The 17,386-nt window shown below is 41.5% G+C and overlaps 1 protein-coding gene across 1 annotated transcript in view; it reads left to right on the top strand.

Moving 5' to 3' along the window:
• Positions 1-11,112, top strand: part of SMIM13 (small integral membrane protein 13) — a 28,336-nt gene extending 17,224 nt beyond the window's left edge. Inside the window, exon 2 of the mRNA XM_058733007.1 lies at positions 6,734-11,112. Within this exon, the coding sequence (XP_058588990.1) occupies positions 6,734-6,921 (188 nt within the window). The 3' untranslated portion in view covers positions 6,922-11,112. The remainder of the gene's footprint in view (positions 1-6,733) is intronic.
• The last annotated feature ends 6,274 nt before the right edge of the window (positions 11,113-17,386 follow it).

The following is a 17,386-nucleotide window of genomic DNA, read 5'->3' as shown; positions in this document are numbered from 1 at the left end:
TTCTGCAGCATCGCCCCCCTTACCAGCGATGCCTGGGAAAGTTTCTTTGTAGCTCCCCCTCATACACTTACTTTGTCCTATTAACGGCTAATGTGGCTCTTGTGGCTTTTTCTCAAGTGCGATCTTCTCTGTTAGATGGCCTGCTCAGCTGGTTTCTTGCCTCCTCCCCACTGCTGATCCACTGCTCATCTTTTTTTTCCTTTTCCTTGGCTCATCTCCATATTTGAGCTGCAACAGCACTCATGTGTCTTCTTCATTTCTTTTTTCCAAACCTGCATGTGCATCAGAATCATTTAGGGAGCTTTAAAAAAAATGAGTAAGCGCAGTCCTTGGGGTACGATTTATCTGGCATGAGTCTTTGGGAAGCTGTAATTTCTCAAAGCTTCCTAGCAGAGTGTGATGAGTGGCCAATTTGAGTGATTTTGTTGTGAATGGCTGTAATGTGGTAGTCACCTATTGTTAACGAGGGTCATTCCATTGTATAACGAATGCTTTTGAACTTGCCTTGCATTTACATGTGTTCTTTTCTGTAAAAGGGAGAATATGACTCCCAGCCTTCTCTGATCTCACTCACCCCTCCTTAGGTAAGTAGTTTCTCATTTCAAGAGGTTGAGGACTTCTTGCAGTGTGGACATTCATTAAAGGTTGCACTGTGTTGCAGTTTAGAAGGAATCAGGGTGAGGAGATTGAAGGTTTTGAAGGAATCAAGGCAAGACTATTGAAGGTTTTGGCTAGACTTTATCCATCAGAAGAATTGTCTGCCTAGCTCTGGGATGTTTTGTTCTGGAGTGACTCATTAGTGGAGACTGTCCTCCAGGACTCTGTTGCTAATGGAAGTAGGAGAGACAGCTTTACTGGCTTCTTTCTCCAGGCTATCCCATCACCCCCCTGCTGTCGCTAAGATCACACAAATTCTACGTGGTAGGCCTGACAGCCACATTCACAATACCCAACTGAGGAGATGCACACTGGCCCTGGGGCTGACATGTGACCCAAGTTGGGATAGAGATTCCAGGGTTTTATTTTATTTTATTATGTTATTTTATATTTTTTATTTTTTTTGAGGGTATGAACTGAGAAGTCTTTCATAGAACTGGGAAGAAGCAGCTATGTGCAAGATAAGCCGAGAAGAAAGTGAAGCAAGTGTGTAGAGGGAAACAGATAATGCTGTGAGAACTACCTCAGTTCACAAGAGTCTTCTTGTTCTGTCCCCAGTAAGGGTGCTTCTTCCCATGCATTCTGAGACTCTCCTGTAAGCTAACAATAAATTCCCTCTTTTTGGTTAAGATAAGCCAACGTTTCTGTTACTTGAAGGAAAAGCTGCTTTATTAACTTAAGAGGAGAGGAATGTGTATATGCCTTTCTACTTTGTTATTTGTCGTCAGATCAGTACAAGTAAGGTGCTATAGATGAATAGGTCAGGGCCCCATTAATCAGCTACCAGGAATACGTGAAGAAACAGTTTAGTTAAACTGAGTGACAGTTTGGCCATTAAATATGTGCAAAGCGTTTCCTTATAGTACCTGTCCCCAAGTCGGACAAAAAAAAGTTAGCTAATATGATTTCCATGTCTAATTAACACAGTCAGTGACTATCTTGTTAGTTTTATCTGGCACGGTGATAGTACCTCTCTTAGTTTTTTGTTTGCTAAGTCATGCTTTTCCTGGCATATACCCACTGGGGTTTTAATAATGGTTCTTTTTCTAAAATAAATTACAGCCTGTGTGATTGTTTTTTGTTTTTGATCAAATTGCCTGGAATTTTTGGTGTCATCCTTTGTTCAGACTACTAATACTCTTTGTAGAACCATGAGATGTTACTATTCGTAAGTACTGTGATATGGAAACTCCCTTCCCCCACATCTGTCTTCAACAAATTCTATCTCTATCTCTGTAAGAACGTACTCATTTTACTTGGAGAACAGCTTGTTGAACTTCCCTCACTTTAATGAATACCACCGCAGTTCTTATCAACACTGCAATTTCTCTCTTAGCTTTGCATTCCTACCCTGTCATTATAGTAGCCCCTGAAAAACAGGCACGGTGAGTATTTGTTCTTTGTGGCCGGCCAGCAGATGAACTCCGTATCTGGAATTCTCTACCTCACAATTTTTTGTGGGAAGCAGTGTCACTACCCACATGCTCCCCCCTCCACTGCCAGCCCTTGCATATCTTCCACCCAGACCAGAGTGGGGAGTTTTCTTTTCTCCAGGTTGGGGGATAAACATTAGAGGTGTGAAGTTGAATGGCTTAGCTGGTGCGGGTGAGGAGGGGGTGCTGAGCCGTAACTTACTGCTCTGAACTCAGGCGTCTCGCTGGCAGCCACATTCTGAATTTTGACTCGAGATTGAATCCCTTACATAGGTTGTTGGCAGAGATTGAAAACATTTTTTTGTTTTCTTAAAGCTGAGTTTGTGATCTCGCTGAATGCTTTTGTAGCTTCCCGAACTGACTGTGACGGCTGTCTTCAATTCCTTATTTTGTAGATTTCTGTGCTAGGAGACTTCGCTTTGTCTTAACCGTCGCAAGGGCACTGTAGTGTTTCATGGTGGAGCTCCAGTCATGCCAGCCCTTCACTGTAGTCTCTTTTTAATAAAAAAATTTAAACCTGTAACCCTTACGTTTCTTTATGGTCGTTTTACACCTTGCAGCCACTGTTGGAATCTTTGTGTTTTTTGAGGTCAAGACTGTCATCTTCGATAGTCACAACTAATCCAAGAGTTACGGGTTTTCCTTAGTATTTATTGAAATGAACTGGCTCTGTGATGGGCATTGAGGAGGGCACTTGTTGGGATGAGCACTGGGTGTTGTGTGTAAGCGATGAATCATGGGAATCTACTCCCCAAACCAAGAGAACACTGCATACACTGTATGTTAGCCGCTTGACAATAAATTAAATTAAAAAAACAATTTAAAAAATATTGAAAATAAAAGAAATCAACTGGCTTTAATAATTTAGGCCAATTAATGGCATTGGCATGTTTAAACCTACACATCTATAGAGTGTTCATGATTTACTTATAGTTTCTGACTTGTTTTTCCCCTGATTTTCCCGTTTATCAAAACCCATGTGTGTCTGTTGTAGAAAAATTACGTTCAGTACAGGGAAGTATTAAAAAACTGTGTAGGGCCCCCATGTCAGTCTACAGATTCACTGTAACCCCTATTAAAATTCTCATGGCCTTTTTTGCAGAAGTCCACAGTGCAATTCTAAATTCACATGGAAATGCAAATAACTCAGAACAGCCGAGACAACCTTGAGAAGAACAAAGATGGTAGACTTTCAGTCTCAATGTCAAAACTTAATACAAAGCTACTGTAATCAAGACGGTGCAGTACTAGCATAAAGATATCGTACATCAATCTGGTCATTTGACTTTTTTTTTTTTTTTTTACCACCCCACCTCCTTATGGTCATTTGATTTAAAAAAATTTTTTTTTTTTAATGTTTATTTATTTTTGAGACAGAGAGAGACAGAGCATGAGCAGGGGAGGGGCAGAGAGAGAGGGAGACACAGAATCCGAAACAGGCTCCAGGCTCTGAGCTGTCAGCACAGAGCCCGACGCGGGGCTCGAACTCACGGACCTTGAGATCATGACCTGAGCCGAAGTCGGACGCCCAACCGACCGAGCCACCCAGGCGCCCCTGTTCATTTGATTTTTAACAAAGGTGCCAAACATTAATGGGGAAAAGAACAGCCTTTTCAACAAATGGTTCTGGAACAACTTGGTATCCATATGAAGAATGGATGAATTTGAATCTCTCACACCAAAATTAACTAAAATGGATCGGACCTAAAACTAAAACTTTTAGAAGAACACAGGTGTAAATCTTTATGACCTTGGGTTAGCCATTGCTTCCTTAGATAGGACACCACAAATAGAAGCAAGCAAAGAAAAAATAAATAAGTTGGATTTCATCAAAGGAAAAAAATGATAAATTAGGCTTCATCATCATTGAAAACATTTGTACTTCAAATGACATTGTCAAGACAGTTAAAAGACAACCCGCAGAATGGGAGGAAATGTTTGGAAATCGTATCTAATAAAGGTCTAGTATCAAGAATATATAAAGAACTCTTACAAGCTGAAAAGACAAACAACCTGTTTTAAAAAGTAGGCAAAGGAATTGAATAGATATTTCTCCGAAGAAGATACGCAGATGGCCAGTAAACACGAAAAGATGCTCAATGTCTTAGTCACAAGGGAAATGCAAGTAAAAGCCACAGTGCTACACCCACTAGGATGACCGTAATGGAAAAGAAGGTGGACAATAAAAAGTCTTGGTGAAGATGTAGAGAAAGTGGCGCCTCATGCGTTGCTGGTGGGGATATAAGGTGGCACAGCCACTTTTTGGAAGACGACTTAGCAATTTCACAAACGGTTAAGCACAAAGTTACCATATGACCCGGTAGTTGTACTCCTAGTTGTACTGTTGGGTGTCTAAGAAAAATGAAAACATGTCTCTTCAAAAACTTGTACACAAATGGTCCTTGCACCCAAAAGCAGAAACGTTTTTTTATACCAGCCCCAAAGTAGAAGCTACCCAGATGTCCGTTCACTGTTGAATGGTTAAACCTAGTGTGATGTGTCCATGCACTGGAATACTATTCAACAATAAGAAGGAATGGAATGATGATGCCTGTAACAACGTGGATGATGAACCTTGAAAGTATACGCGGACGGGAGGAAGCCAGACAGAAGACTACATATTGTGATTCCATTTATATGAAATGTTCAGAATAGACAAATCCGTAGAGACAGGAAAAAGGAGACAAGTGGTTGCTAGGGGCTGGAGGGAGAAGGACATGGGGAGTGACTGCTGATGGATACGGGGTTTCTTTTGGGGTCGATGAAAATGTTCTGGACAGACACTGACCACGGTGATGGTCGCACAACCTTGTGAATATGCTATAAACCACTGAATTGTATACTTTTGAAGAGGGAATTTTATGCTATGTGAAACATAATTCAATTAAAAAAAAAAAGATAATTGACAAAATAGAAGGCACCTCAGATTCCACTGCCCAGGGACTACCACAGCTTAGGTGCACGAAGCATTTTACAAAATGCTTACTCAGTGCTGGACTCCTGAGCCCTGTATGTACCTTCTCATTTAGTTCTTACAGCAGCTTTGTGAGTCTTCTGTCAGAACTGGGATTCCTGACTCCAGAGTTTTTTCTGCTAATTCTCTGTGCCTGTGTTTACAAAGAATTTTGGGTAAAGACAGGAGCACGCTACTTTGGAATTTTATTAAAATACTGTTTTACAGAGTTCAATGCTTAACTCACAGTTGGCCAATATATATTTGTGGTGTGGTTTGGTTGGTTACCATTCAGCAGTTTAGGAAAGCGAATACTTGGGAAATAGGGTTAAATCCCTGAAGTTATTAATCTTTTAATACCAAGGAGCTTGCGTTGATCTTTTTTCTTTCTTTCTTTTTTTTTTTTTTTTCCTTCAGAGATTGCAAGAAAGTAACAAGTAGAATTAGAAATTTCCTTCAGTTGGCCATTCATCCTGGTCTGGTGTAATGCTGGGGGTAGAAGAGGTGCTTGGATTTTGTTTTCATAAAATGCTCCTCATCAGGATATGCTGTGATCAATTGCTTTTCTGCTAGAGTGTATAAAGTGGAAGGCATAGTGAAAGGCACTCGCATGGAAAGCTTTGTTACAGTGGTTACTTTTGTTTGTTTTCATATACTCTTAACATTTCAGACCAACTATCATGGGTTCACAGGTTTTATCCTGTGCACTCATTTATTGATTGATCCTTATTCGTGGGCAACTAAAACGTAGTGAACTTCAAACTTCTCGTAACACAAACAAAACTTGGTTAGTGATTTTTTTTTTTTTTTTTTGTAAGTAGAGTTGTTCAGACTTTTTAATGACTCTGACATGAAAATGCCATGTTTTTAAAAACCTTGAGCCTCGATAGTGGTGCTCTGGCTTTATTCTTTTGTCGTGTAATGAAAGAAAATGTATTAATTTTCTTTGAAAGTTTATTATTTCTAGAAACTTATGAATAGCTTGAGTCTGACGGAAGTTCATTTTTGTTTTATTTATTGATTTTGAGAGAGAGAGAGCAAGAGAATGAGCAGGGAGGGGCAGAGAGAGAGAATCCCAAGCACACTCCCCGCTGTTTGTGCAGAGCCTGATGCGGGGCTGGAATTCATGAACTGTGAGATCATGACCTGAGCCGGAACCCAGAGTCGGACGCTTAACCTACTGCTGAAGCCCCCAGCGCCCCTGACCAAAGTTCCTACTGAAGTGCGGGTGCCCCTGCCATGGCATGGCCTTCACCTTGCAGTTGAAGGAGACTTGGTTTTAGTAAATATTAGCACTGAGATGTGAATGTCCAAGGAAACACAGAGTGTATTCTTTTTTCCCCAGAAAAGTGCTCTTAGAAATTTGACTCTAATAAAATAAACACTTGGATGTAGATGTCATAGTCTCATCATAATTTTAATGTAGATGGACCAAGCTTGGATTCTAAATTCCATGAAGGCAGAACCTTTTTACCACCCTTGTATAATGTAAGAGTTTATTCTTACTCCTTGTCTGTAGTAAATGCTTAGTAAATGTTTGTTATATAAAAATATATTTGTAATCACATATATATTGGTATTTTACATACTGCTTGGTGAAATACCCCCATGCCTATACAATTAACTAGAATGTTCTCAATTGATAAAATTGCTTGTAATAATTTTTCTTAATGTTTCTGTCTCTTTTTAGGTTGGTATTTTGTATGGCATCTTTTTCTATCGAAATTCAAGTTTCTGCGGGAACTGGTGGGAGACACAGGATCTCAGGAGGGAGATCATGAGCCATCAGGCTCTGAAACAGAAGAAGACACTTCATCATCCTCACACAGGATGAGATCTGCTCGCCAAAGGAGGGCACCTGCTGATGAAGGCCACTGACCCCCAGCCCTCGTCTTGTACTAGTGAATGATGAAAGGCAGTGAGGAGCCTCTGTCTTTAATGACTTGGCTTTGCATTTTTTTTACTTGGATTTTAAGTCCAGTTGGAAAAAAAAAAAAAAGATTTATATGTAAGCCATATGAAAATAAAGGGAATTAAATAAAACCAAATCAGACCATTGCAAATTCCATCTTAAAGAATAATCGTTTGCTTCACTAGCTTTCTACTTACATACTTAACTACTCTTTGCCTCCTGGGCTTATTTTCTTGCACTGGTGTGAATCTGGTAAACATCACAGGCTTGAAAAACCATATTTTATTAGTTCTATAATGTATGTTGTGTTTTTGTTTTTGTTACCACATGTTAACCTTGTCTGAAATTGGGATGTAGCTCGTGATTACCGTCAGCTGGGAGATGGTTATGATGGGGTTACCCAACCCGTGCATGTGTGCACGTACTAACAGCTTGTCCTAGACAGCGTCATCACTGTATCATTGGTGTCAAATGCGTCAGGTTTAAGAGGCATTTAAAAATGTCTTCCAAAAGATTGCACTATGATTCAGCATTGAAACGAAAAGTTATCGTGTACGCAGAAAAGCATGGAAACAGGGCAGCCGGGCGCACGTTCGGTATTAGCGAAGCCAACATCCGTCGCTGGAGGAACGACCGTGCTTCCATATTTACTTGTAAAGCGACAACAAAATGCTTCACGGGGCCTAAGAAAGGAAGATACCCACAAGTGGACGAAGCTGTACTATGTTTTGTTGGTGAGATGCGTGCAAAAGGATTGCCTGTCACGCGCCAGGCAATGCGATCAAAGGCGGGAGAAATTGCCAAAACCCTGGGAATAGACGAAACAAAATTCAAAGCAACGAGAGGCTGGTGTGATCGATTCATGCGCCGAGCAGGACTGTCTTTAAGGCGTCAAACATCGTTTTGCTCCAAGCTGTCTGCTGACGTGAAACAGAAGGCCACGGTGGAACACCCTTTCATGAAATGCTGCCTCCCCAGTGCTCTGGGTGACACCAAGGGTGCTGTTCTGTGGAAGCGAGCAGACCTCCGCGGCTGTGGTTGGAGAAGTGATTCAGAAGAGTTGGACTCAGAATATGAAGTTATAGTTATAACTTAACCAGTTAATTCATACACTTTCTTCAGGTATGTGCAAGATCGGTGTGATAAAAACCCGTTTAACTCTAGAACAACGTTTCAATAAATACCAACATTCTACATGCTGGGAAGGCATTGTGTCGGTTTAATTGCCTGGTTTTTCTTAGTGGTACACATGGTGCCTCCTACAGTTGATGGTATCTTAGGTTAAAAATAGTTTGTAAATTTATTTTTCTTTGTTGGATAGCGGTTATTTATTGGGGAACTTCGTCCTGACTCTTAGGCTGTTACAATGGTCCTCTAGGAGATACAGTTTTTTTTTGCAACCTATTCACGGTTTTAGAGTAGTAATTTAGGCATCTAAGAACCGTCTTCTACTTCAGGAAGAGGATTAGTTTCTCCCTTTTGTGTGGGAGGACTTCATGCTCAAGGCATGCGTTGTGGAGAAAGTACTTCTTCACAAACGATTCAGTGACAAGACCTCAGAGGTCCTGGGTATTGAGGATAAAATAGAGTGGTGACCATGCCCGCCTCACTGGAAAATGATCTGCCGGGTGCCCGTGTTTGTCTTCACTGGACTTTGGACTGGGTGTTCACCAGGGAAGAGAGCTAGGAATTCAAAGACCCTTCCCGTTCAGTGTTACCTGCTCTGTACAAGAGTGAACTGCAAAGCCGGTGTCTTGTATTAATCCAAGTTCTTGTTCGGTTTTTCCCCTTTTTTTTTTCTCAAGAACTAGTCATCACAGACACTCCCCTCTGTTTTACAACCGTGTGGAACCATGTCTGATACCTCGTCTTTCACGCCCATAGTTGGTTTGTTAACAGGCGCACTTGCTGCGCCCCAGCTTGTATTCCTGAGGTTTGCCTCTGCCGTCATTGTAGCCCTTTGGATAAACTGAAAGGGAATCTGCAGACCATAAGTTTAGTTTTCAGTATTTGCTAGGGGAAGATCCCCGGCAACCGAGAAGAGGCACATACTCTTTCTGTCATTTCCTTATTGGATGCAGTTTTCTGTTTGTGACTGTGGCGATTAACAGAACCGTGACACAAGTTGCAAGCATTAATTTTTGTGCTTCATACTAGCTGCATTATCACGTTAAAACGGTCATCAGCTAGAAAAGAATTAATGCCTAAAAGCTTCTTGGTTACTGGGAGGATATTTAAAATAGGTCTTTCATAGTCTAATATTTTGAGCTGTGGATTCTGCTTTCTAGTGTGTACCTTAGGTTTAGATACTAATCATAGTTGCTGACAAACATTAAGTAGCCAGTGAGCTTCTGTACTGTTTCAGTATTAAAGAGTGATGGCTGGTGTAACTTCATAAAATCTGCAGGGGTCATCCACAGGTGGCTACAAATGAATCCATGTGAAGGTGTACATGTTGGTATTATTTACATTTATGCTTCAGGGATATCTTTTTTAGTAGGATTTAGGGAAACGGTCTGTTGAACTTACTTAGGAAATACATCCAAAAGCATATTAAGCAGCTTACACCCTACCACCTTTTAACTCTTCGGAGTGCAGAAAGAAATCACTGATGCCAATATGAATGTTTTGCAAACCAGTTCCTTTGTTTAAAGCTTTTATCTTTTCTTGCATTCCTTTTCCCCTCGATACACTCACCGTAGTACGTATTTCTAAGGCCGCTGCCAAGATAGGCGAGAGGAGTGTTAACACACAATTATTTGTGTGGGGGTAATGTTTCTGTTCCCATTTCTCTGTTAGTGCTTTTGTAGCTGTGCTTAACCATCACTTCATACGTGCATTTTCATTTTCTCAGTGGGAGACTGACTAGCCTGTGGTTAATTTTGAAGCTTAGAAGGTTCCGAGCATTAAGAGTGCATTCAAGTGTCCATCTGGTCTGAATACTCACAGAGATGGTGACCAACTATGCCATCTTTTGAGGATTAATTCTAAAATTGAGGACTCTGATAGGTTGTTTCATTTCCTTCCCAATCAACCATTCCCACATCTTTTTTTGCCTCTGATGACACTTTTGTGAAAATCGCCTAAATCAAGCGTACTGGTTTGCATTGCTCTGATTCCAATGCCAAAAAACACTAGATATTTGTGTGGCACTGTTCAGTGAGGTTTTTAATATTTACATCAAGCTAAAAATAGAATTCATCCAGTGGATTTTGTAGTATTGTTTTCATGGTGGAAACATTAAATACCTAGTTTTTGGGTGAACAGCTAATTCACCTATGTGCTGACCCATTTCTTTAGATGATGCTAGGCTTAAAAACAAGTTCAACTGTTATTTTGCTGAAAGGTGGGAATGTATTTTGCTGGAAGATGGGTGAACCATATTAATGGCTTCACAAAATGTTACTTTAAACCAAAACGTGTTGAAAGATTTGAAAGTAGTGCTCTTTTATTTTTAGGAGCAACGTAGTTTGAAATTACTTTAAGTCAACAATGCAGTATTTTTTTTTAAAGTCCGTTTTTCTTAGAAGTTGTGTTTTAGTGTGACATGTAACCAATGTAACATTAGATTTTTGACTGGTAAACTTCAGGTGCTTTTATATTTGAAGTTGACTTTTAAAAGCTAATGAGCAGTACTCAAAGGTTGTAGACTTTGGAGCAGCTAATGGAGTCTAGAATTCGAGCACCTAGTATCGTCTGCTTTTAAAGTATCCTATAGCTTTTAACTTAAAGCATAAAGAATAGCATTTTATCTCCTATTACTAAAACTTCCATTTTCCATTTCTTAATGTACATGGGCTGCCTGCCTTATGACCAGTGTTTAACAGTAGGTACCCTTCCGAGTCAGTTCTGTGCATAACCATCCACCAAATATGGCTTCTCTGGTTTCTTAAAGGAAACATTTTGTGCTGTGCTATGATGCATTGCCATCCTGCTGCTTGACAAATAGGTCTATGTATAAGGAATTAGAAATGTGTGCATCAATAGTACCATTATATAACGAGATGTAAAATTAGAGTTAAGGAATGTGTGTAAATGATCATTCACTGTTCTTGTTTCAAAACTGGTCAGTACTATATACCTAAAGCTTCTGTGGTTTGTTTGATGTTTTAACTTTCACTTTAAACTGCAAAGAATAAATTAAACTGAAAACAAAAGTTTGGTGTGTGTCATTGATAAAGTATAGTAAGTATGAAGGGTACCTGGGGCATGAAGGGAGTTGAAAGCAGTCATTTTTCCCAGTGGTCCACGCTTCACCACATTTTTCACACTCTAAGAGTCTGTAAGAATTAAAGTAACCACGGTCCTAGTGCCATGAAAGTAATTGACGTAGAACCCAAAGGACATAGGGATTTGAGCTAAATTGCTTTGCCCATGTATAGCCTTTGGCTCTCTTCTCATATTTTATCCAACACCCTCAAGATTGTTTTGATATTCTGTTTACCGTAGGTCATGTCTCACATTTTTGTTGGTATTAACCACCCAGAGGACTGAGGACACAGACCAAAGCCCAGTAAAAAGATTGAGGGATGCCTTTGAAAACCAGTTTGAGATGGGAAATCATTAATTGTAGAGGCTAGGAGTCAGGTTTTTTAATTTTTCCTCAGTGATGCTTAGCTGCCAAGAAGGTAGAGTGGGGAAAAAGTGGTTTTTGCCAGGGTCAGGCTTCATAAGGTAGGAGTGTCTGAAGGGCAGGGCCATTAGAGATTACTGTAGATTGGCTGTGGATTTGGGCTGGGTTGTAAGAGAAGTCTGATCAGTAAGACACTGATAAATTGGGTGAATGGAAAGGGGTAGAGATTGAAGATAAAATGAGTGTGACATTTGTGTATAATGGATAGAAGGAAGTTAGGGGTGGAGATCAGAATTTTAGAGGTGAAGCAGTTCTGAGCAGTGTCAATACTGCCATCGAAAGGGAATCAGAACTGGGACTCATTCTAGGGGTTCTGTGGACTGTCACCACGGTCACTGTTACGTGCTGGCTGGAGTTGGGATCGAGAAGAGGGCCATGAATTGGGGATTCGTTCAGAGACTTGGGGTACTGATCTCAAGGTCTAGGATGTTAAATGTCTCTCAAAATGTTTTTGTGGAGAGCTCTCAGAATGATTTCTCTTCACTCTGGCCCCCCTGGCAGCTCCACAGGCCAGTATATGATTGTTGCCTGCAAGTTCAAGTGAGTACTTCAGTTATAAAAAATGATGCTGTTTATGGAGAATGTTAGAGGGTGGGGGGAGGAGCATGGAGGAAAGGACAGCAAAAGCTTCTCGAAAGATCTTGGAGGAGTGGGAATTTTCTGGGTAGAGGAGGAGACGAGGAATTCTAGACAGAAGAAAGCATGTGCAAAGTCAGAGTTAGGGAAAGCTGCTTTGTTTGGAGAACTGGAGATGGTTGGTTATTCCTGGAATAGAGAGTGGTTAATAGGGCACAGTGGTTTTTCCCACAGAGGTGGGAAAGGTCTAAGTCACAAAGGACCTTGTATGCAAGGGCAGGGGCTTTGAAGTGCATGCATTTGTGATGGACAACATTGAAATACTTGGAATTGAGCGAGAGCATTGATTCACTTGTTTAACGTGTATTGAACGGCTATTTTTTTTAAAATTTTTTTAATTAAAAAAAATTTTTTTAATGTTTATTTTTGAGAGAGAGAGAGAGAGTGTGAACAGGGGAGGAGCAGAGAGACAGGGAGACACAGAATCAGCAGCAGGCTCCAAGCACAGAGCCTGATGTGGGGCTTGAACTCACAAACCACAAGATCGTGACCTGGGATGAAGTCGGACGCTCAACCGGCTGAGCCCCCGCTTTTTTTTTTTGTAATATGAAATTTATTGTCTAATTGGTTTCCATACAACACCTAGTGCTCATCCCAACAGGTGCCCTCCTCCATACCCCTCACCCACCCCCCATCAACCCTCAGTTTATTCTCAGTTTTTAAGTCTCTTATGGTTTGGCTCCCTCCCTCTCTCTCTCTTTTTTCCTTCCCCTCCCCCATGGTCTTCTGTTAAGTTTCTCGGGATCCACATAAGAGTGAAAACATGGGGTTTCTGTCTTTCTCTGTATGACTTATTTCACTTAGCATAACACTCTCCAGTTCCATCCACATTGCTACAAAAGGCCAGATTTCATTCTTTCTCATTGCCACGTAGTACTCCATTGTGTATATAAAACACAATTTCTTTATCCATTCATCAGTTGATGGACATTGAGGCTCTCTCCATAATTTGGCTATTGTTGAAAGTGCTGCTATAAACATTGGGGTACAAGTGCCCCTGTGCATCAGCACTCCTGTATCCCTTGGGTAAATTCCTAGCAGTGCTATTGCTGGGTCATAGGGTAGATCTATTTGTAATTTTTTGAGGAACCTCCACACTGTTTTCCAGAGCGGCTGCACCAGTTTGCATTCCCACCAACAGTGCAAGAGGGTTCCCGTTTCTCCACATCCTCGCCAGCATCTATAGTCTCCTGATTTGTTCATTTTAGCCATTGAGTGGCTATTTTTCCAGGCACCTGGACTAAGTACAGATGACTCAGGAAGCTCATGCTAGCTGTCAAGGAGGGCTACTTTGGAGGCGCAGTGGAAACGGCATATCTTACTGTAGTCCAAGTACGAAAATAGGAAGCTAGTGGAAAGAAGTGACAACCATGGGAGTCAACAGGACTTGAGATTGGACTGTGAAGACAGGTGAAGAAGAAGGGTAAGTAAAGGATGGTTTCAACGTTTGAGTTAGTTTGAGCCTGGTGACATTGAGGGATGCACATGGAAGGAGTAGGTCTGTGATCGGCCACGGGGAGATCGAAGACGAGAGTCCTGTTTTGGGTGTCCGTATTTGAGTTTGATGTGCTTATGGGCCATTAGCTGGACAGCAATACTGAGCAGTTGTAAAAATGGTCTGAGGGGCTGGTTTGAAAACATAGGCTGTGATCATCAGTGTGAATGCAGTGAAAGCTGTAGGCAAAAATAATATCTACTGGGGGAGGAGGCTAGCGTAAGCAGAGACAAAGAAGTGGCCCTTGAAGAGCACCGATATTTAAGAGTCTGGCTGAAGAAAAAGAGACCATGAGGACATTGAGAAGGACTGGGGAGAAAACCAGGAAGCTAGCTGGAGGAAAGTAATGTGCTGGAAGCAAACCAAAGAAAGAGCTGGAAAGCAGTGCAAGCGTTCAACTGATACATATATGTAGAATGATATTGCTCAGATCTGCCTATTAAGAAATTGTGGCAACAGGAAACTTGCAGTAGTCCACGCAAAGGATGATGTGAATCTGCGCAAGGCTGTTGGTAGTGGAGACAACTTGAACAAATCCCCGTGGGAATTGATTTGACTGGGGTTGGTATGTGAATAGATATGGGAGGTGAAGGATAAGGATGAGCCAGTGGTGGGTGGCTGATGGGGGATGTGGATGGGGCACGTTTGGGGAAGAGTCCAGGTACATGTAAGACCAGTGGAAATGGCCCATCTGGAACTTAGGATACAATCAGGAGAACTGACTTCCTACCCCAATGCTTTATCTTCATAGTTGGTAGTTTATTTAACCTATTTCCTGATCTGCTGAATAGGAATGATAACATCTAGGATTATTGTAAGGAGTACATTTTTAAAAAATCTGACTCTCTCTCTCAAAAGTCAATAAACATTAAAAAAAAAAAACAATATTTGGGGCACCTGGGTGGTTCATCGGTTAAGTGTCCGACTTCAGCTCAGGTCACGGTCCCACGGTTCGTGGGTTCTAGCCCTGCGTCGGGCTCTGTGTTGACAGCTCAGAGCTTGAAGCCTGCTTCGGATTCTGTGTCTCCCTCTCTCTCTGCCCCTCTCCCACTTCTTCTGTCTCTCAAAAATAAATAAATGCTAAAAAATGTAAAAAAAATTAAAAAATCCGAGCGAAGCATATTCGTTAATGTATAGTAGGCAACCCATAACTTAACCTCCCTCTCTTCTTCTTTCTTATTCATTTTGTAACCATAGAAACCTTCTGAATGCCAGCTTGGTCTAAGAGTTGGTCAGTCCATTGAAAAAGTGAGTTGAAACGGGAAATCATGAAAACATATACATTCATCCTACAGTATTTAGGGTAAGACTAAGGCGCTTTTTGTTTTGTTTTTGTTTTTTAGTGATTATTGATTCATTAGAGTTTCAATCTCATTTTCTTTCTTTTTTTAATGTTTATTTTTGAGAGAGAGAGAAAGAGCACAAGTGAGGGAGGGGCAGAGAGAGGGAGACACAGAATCTGAAGCAGACTCCAGGCTCCTAGCTGTCAGCACAGAGCCCGATGTGGGCTTGAACCCACGAACTGTGAGATCGTAACCTGAGCTGAAGTGGGACGCTCAACTGACTGTGCCACCCAGGCCCCCCAACCTCATTTTCTTTGTAAAAGCTTAGCCTTAATAATTCTATGATTTCTCGTTTTGTTCTCTTAAAATTGGAACAAGAACAGAACCTTGCAGAACAAAGATTTTTACTATATTTTCCCATCTTTTATAATTGCCTCTCTTGTTCTAGATGGACAGGATTTTTAGCATCTTGGCTTTATCAAATAAATTTTCATAAAACATTCAACCAAGCTTACACAGAAATAGCAATCCTTCTTTTACACTTCTACTTCGTTGCAGCGTTTAATTATAGAATTACAATATCAGAGACAACTGAAATAAGCAGGTAGACCCCTCTACCTACCTGGAATAATCCCTCCTCCTGTGCTTTGGATCCTATTCTCCCCTTTTCAGCAAATTGACACTTTAAATTACAGTTGACTCTGGAGCAATGTGGGAATATCCGCCCCCCCCCCCATGCAGTCAGAAATCTGCTTATAACTTTTGACTCCCCTAAAACTTAATAGCCAACTGTTGACGGGGAGCCTTACCAATAACAGAAATAATTGATTAACATATATTTTGTTAATATGTTATATGTGTGCCATATTCTTATGATAAAGTAAGCTAAGGAAAAGAAAAGGTTGTTAAAATCATAAGGAAGGGCCACCCTCGGTGGCTCAGTCTCTTAAGCACCTGACTTCAGCTCAGGCCATGATCTCACGGTTCCTGAGTTTGAGCCCCACATGGGGCCCTCTGCCGTTAGGACAGAGCCCACTTGGGATCCTCTGTCCCGTCTCCCTCCCTCCCCTTCCCCCGCTTGCACTCTCTCTGTCAAAAAAATAAAACATTAAAAAAATTAAAATCATAAGGAAGAGGAAATACATTTACAGTATGGTACTGTATGTATTAAAAAAATCCATGTGTAGGGGGGCCTGGGTGGCTCAGTCGGTTGAGCGTACGACTTCGGCTCAGGTCATGATCTCGCGGTCCGTGGGTTCGAGCCCCACATCAGGTTCTGTGCTGACAGCTCAGAGCCTGGAGCCTGCTTCAGATTCTATGTCTCCGTCCCTCTCTGCCCCTCCCCCACTCATGCTCTGTCTCTCTCTCTCTCTCTCTCTCTCTCTCTGTCAAAAATAAATTAAAAAAAAAATCCATGTGTAAGTTGACCCACGTAGTTCAAATTTATGTTGTTCAAGGGAAAACTATTTCTTCTGTATATTCAGTCACTTTGTCAACTGGATCATTCTCTTCAACATTTAAACATATTGGGGCGCCTGGGTGGCGCAGTCGGTTAAGCGTCCGACTTCAGCCAGGTCACGATCTCGCGGTCCGTGAGTTCGAGCCCCGCGTCAGGCTCTGGGCTGATGGCTTGGAGCCTGGAGCCTGTTTCCGATTCTGTGTCTCCCTCTCTCTCTGCCCCTCCCCCGTTCATGCTCTGTCTCTCTCTGTCCCAAAAATAAATAAAAAAATGTTGAAAAAAAATTTTTAAACATATTCATTAAGCATATTATGTCTCGGGAGAAGAAAAAGCCTATTCTTTCTCCCTCAGCTGCCAGCCACCCTTCCCTCTCAGCAACAGACTTCTCTGGGCAGTTACCTCTAGGACCCCTGACACAAGATCTGAAGGGCATTTTTCCAGTCCTCAACTTTGCCTGACCTCCCAGCAGCATTTGTTGTGGCTGCTCATCCCTTCCTTGAAACATTCTTCTGGTTTCCATGATACTAAATTCTCCTGGCTTTACAGGTTTTAATACTGTCTGTCTGCCCCCACCCCCTTTACCTCGTTTACAGTTATTCTGCAATTAAATGTCTGAGTTCCCCAGGGCTAGGTTGTAGCCCTCTTTCCTTACCTGTGCTATTTCTTTACTTGTCACTTCAATTACTATCTCTTCCACCAGTGGGACCACATTCCTGTCTCTTGAGCCAACTGCCTTCTCAGTATCTCCTCTTGATGGCCTTAAACACTGGTCAAACTCAACACCTGCAAGGTCAAATCTGTAGTCCCTTCCGAGCCTGTGTTTTTCCAGTGTCCCTCTACAGTTGCCCAAGTCTACAGCCTAGGTACACTGGAGCTCCCTTTCCGGCCCCCTATTTAGCACATCATGTCTTGTTGGTTTTACTTC

This window comes from Neofelis nebulosa, chromosome 6 (genome assembly GCF_028018385.1).
Source record: "Neofelis nebulosa isolate mNeoNeb1 chromosome 6, mNeoNeb1.pri, whole genome shotgun sequence".
Classification (NCBI taxonomy): Eukaryota; Metazoa; Chordata; class Mammalia; order Carnivora; family Felidae; genus Neofelis; species Neofelis nebulosa.
Note: the sequence above shows the minus strand (reverse complement) of the source record. Positions and strands in the feature narration are given on the sequence as shown.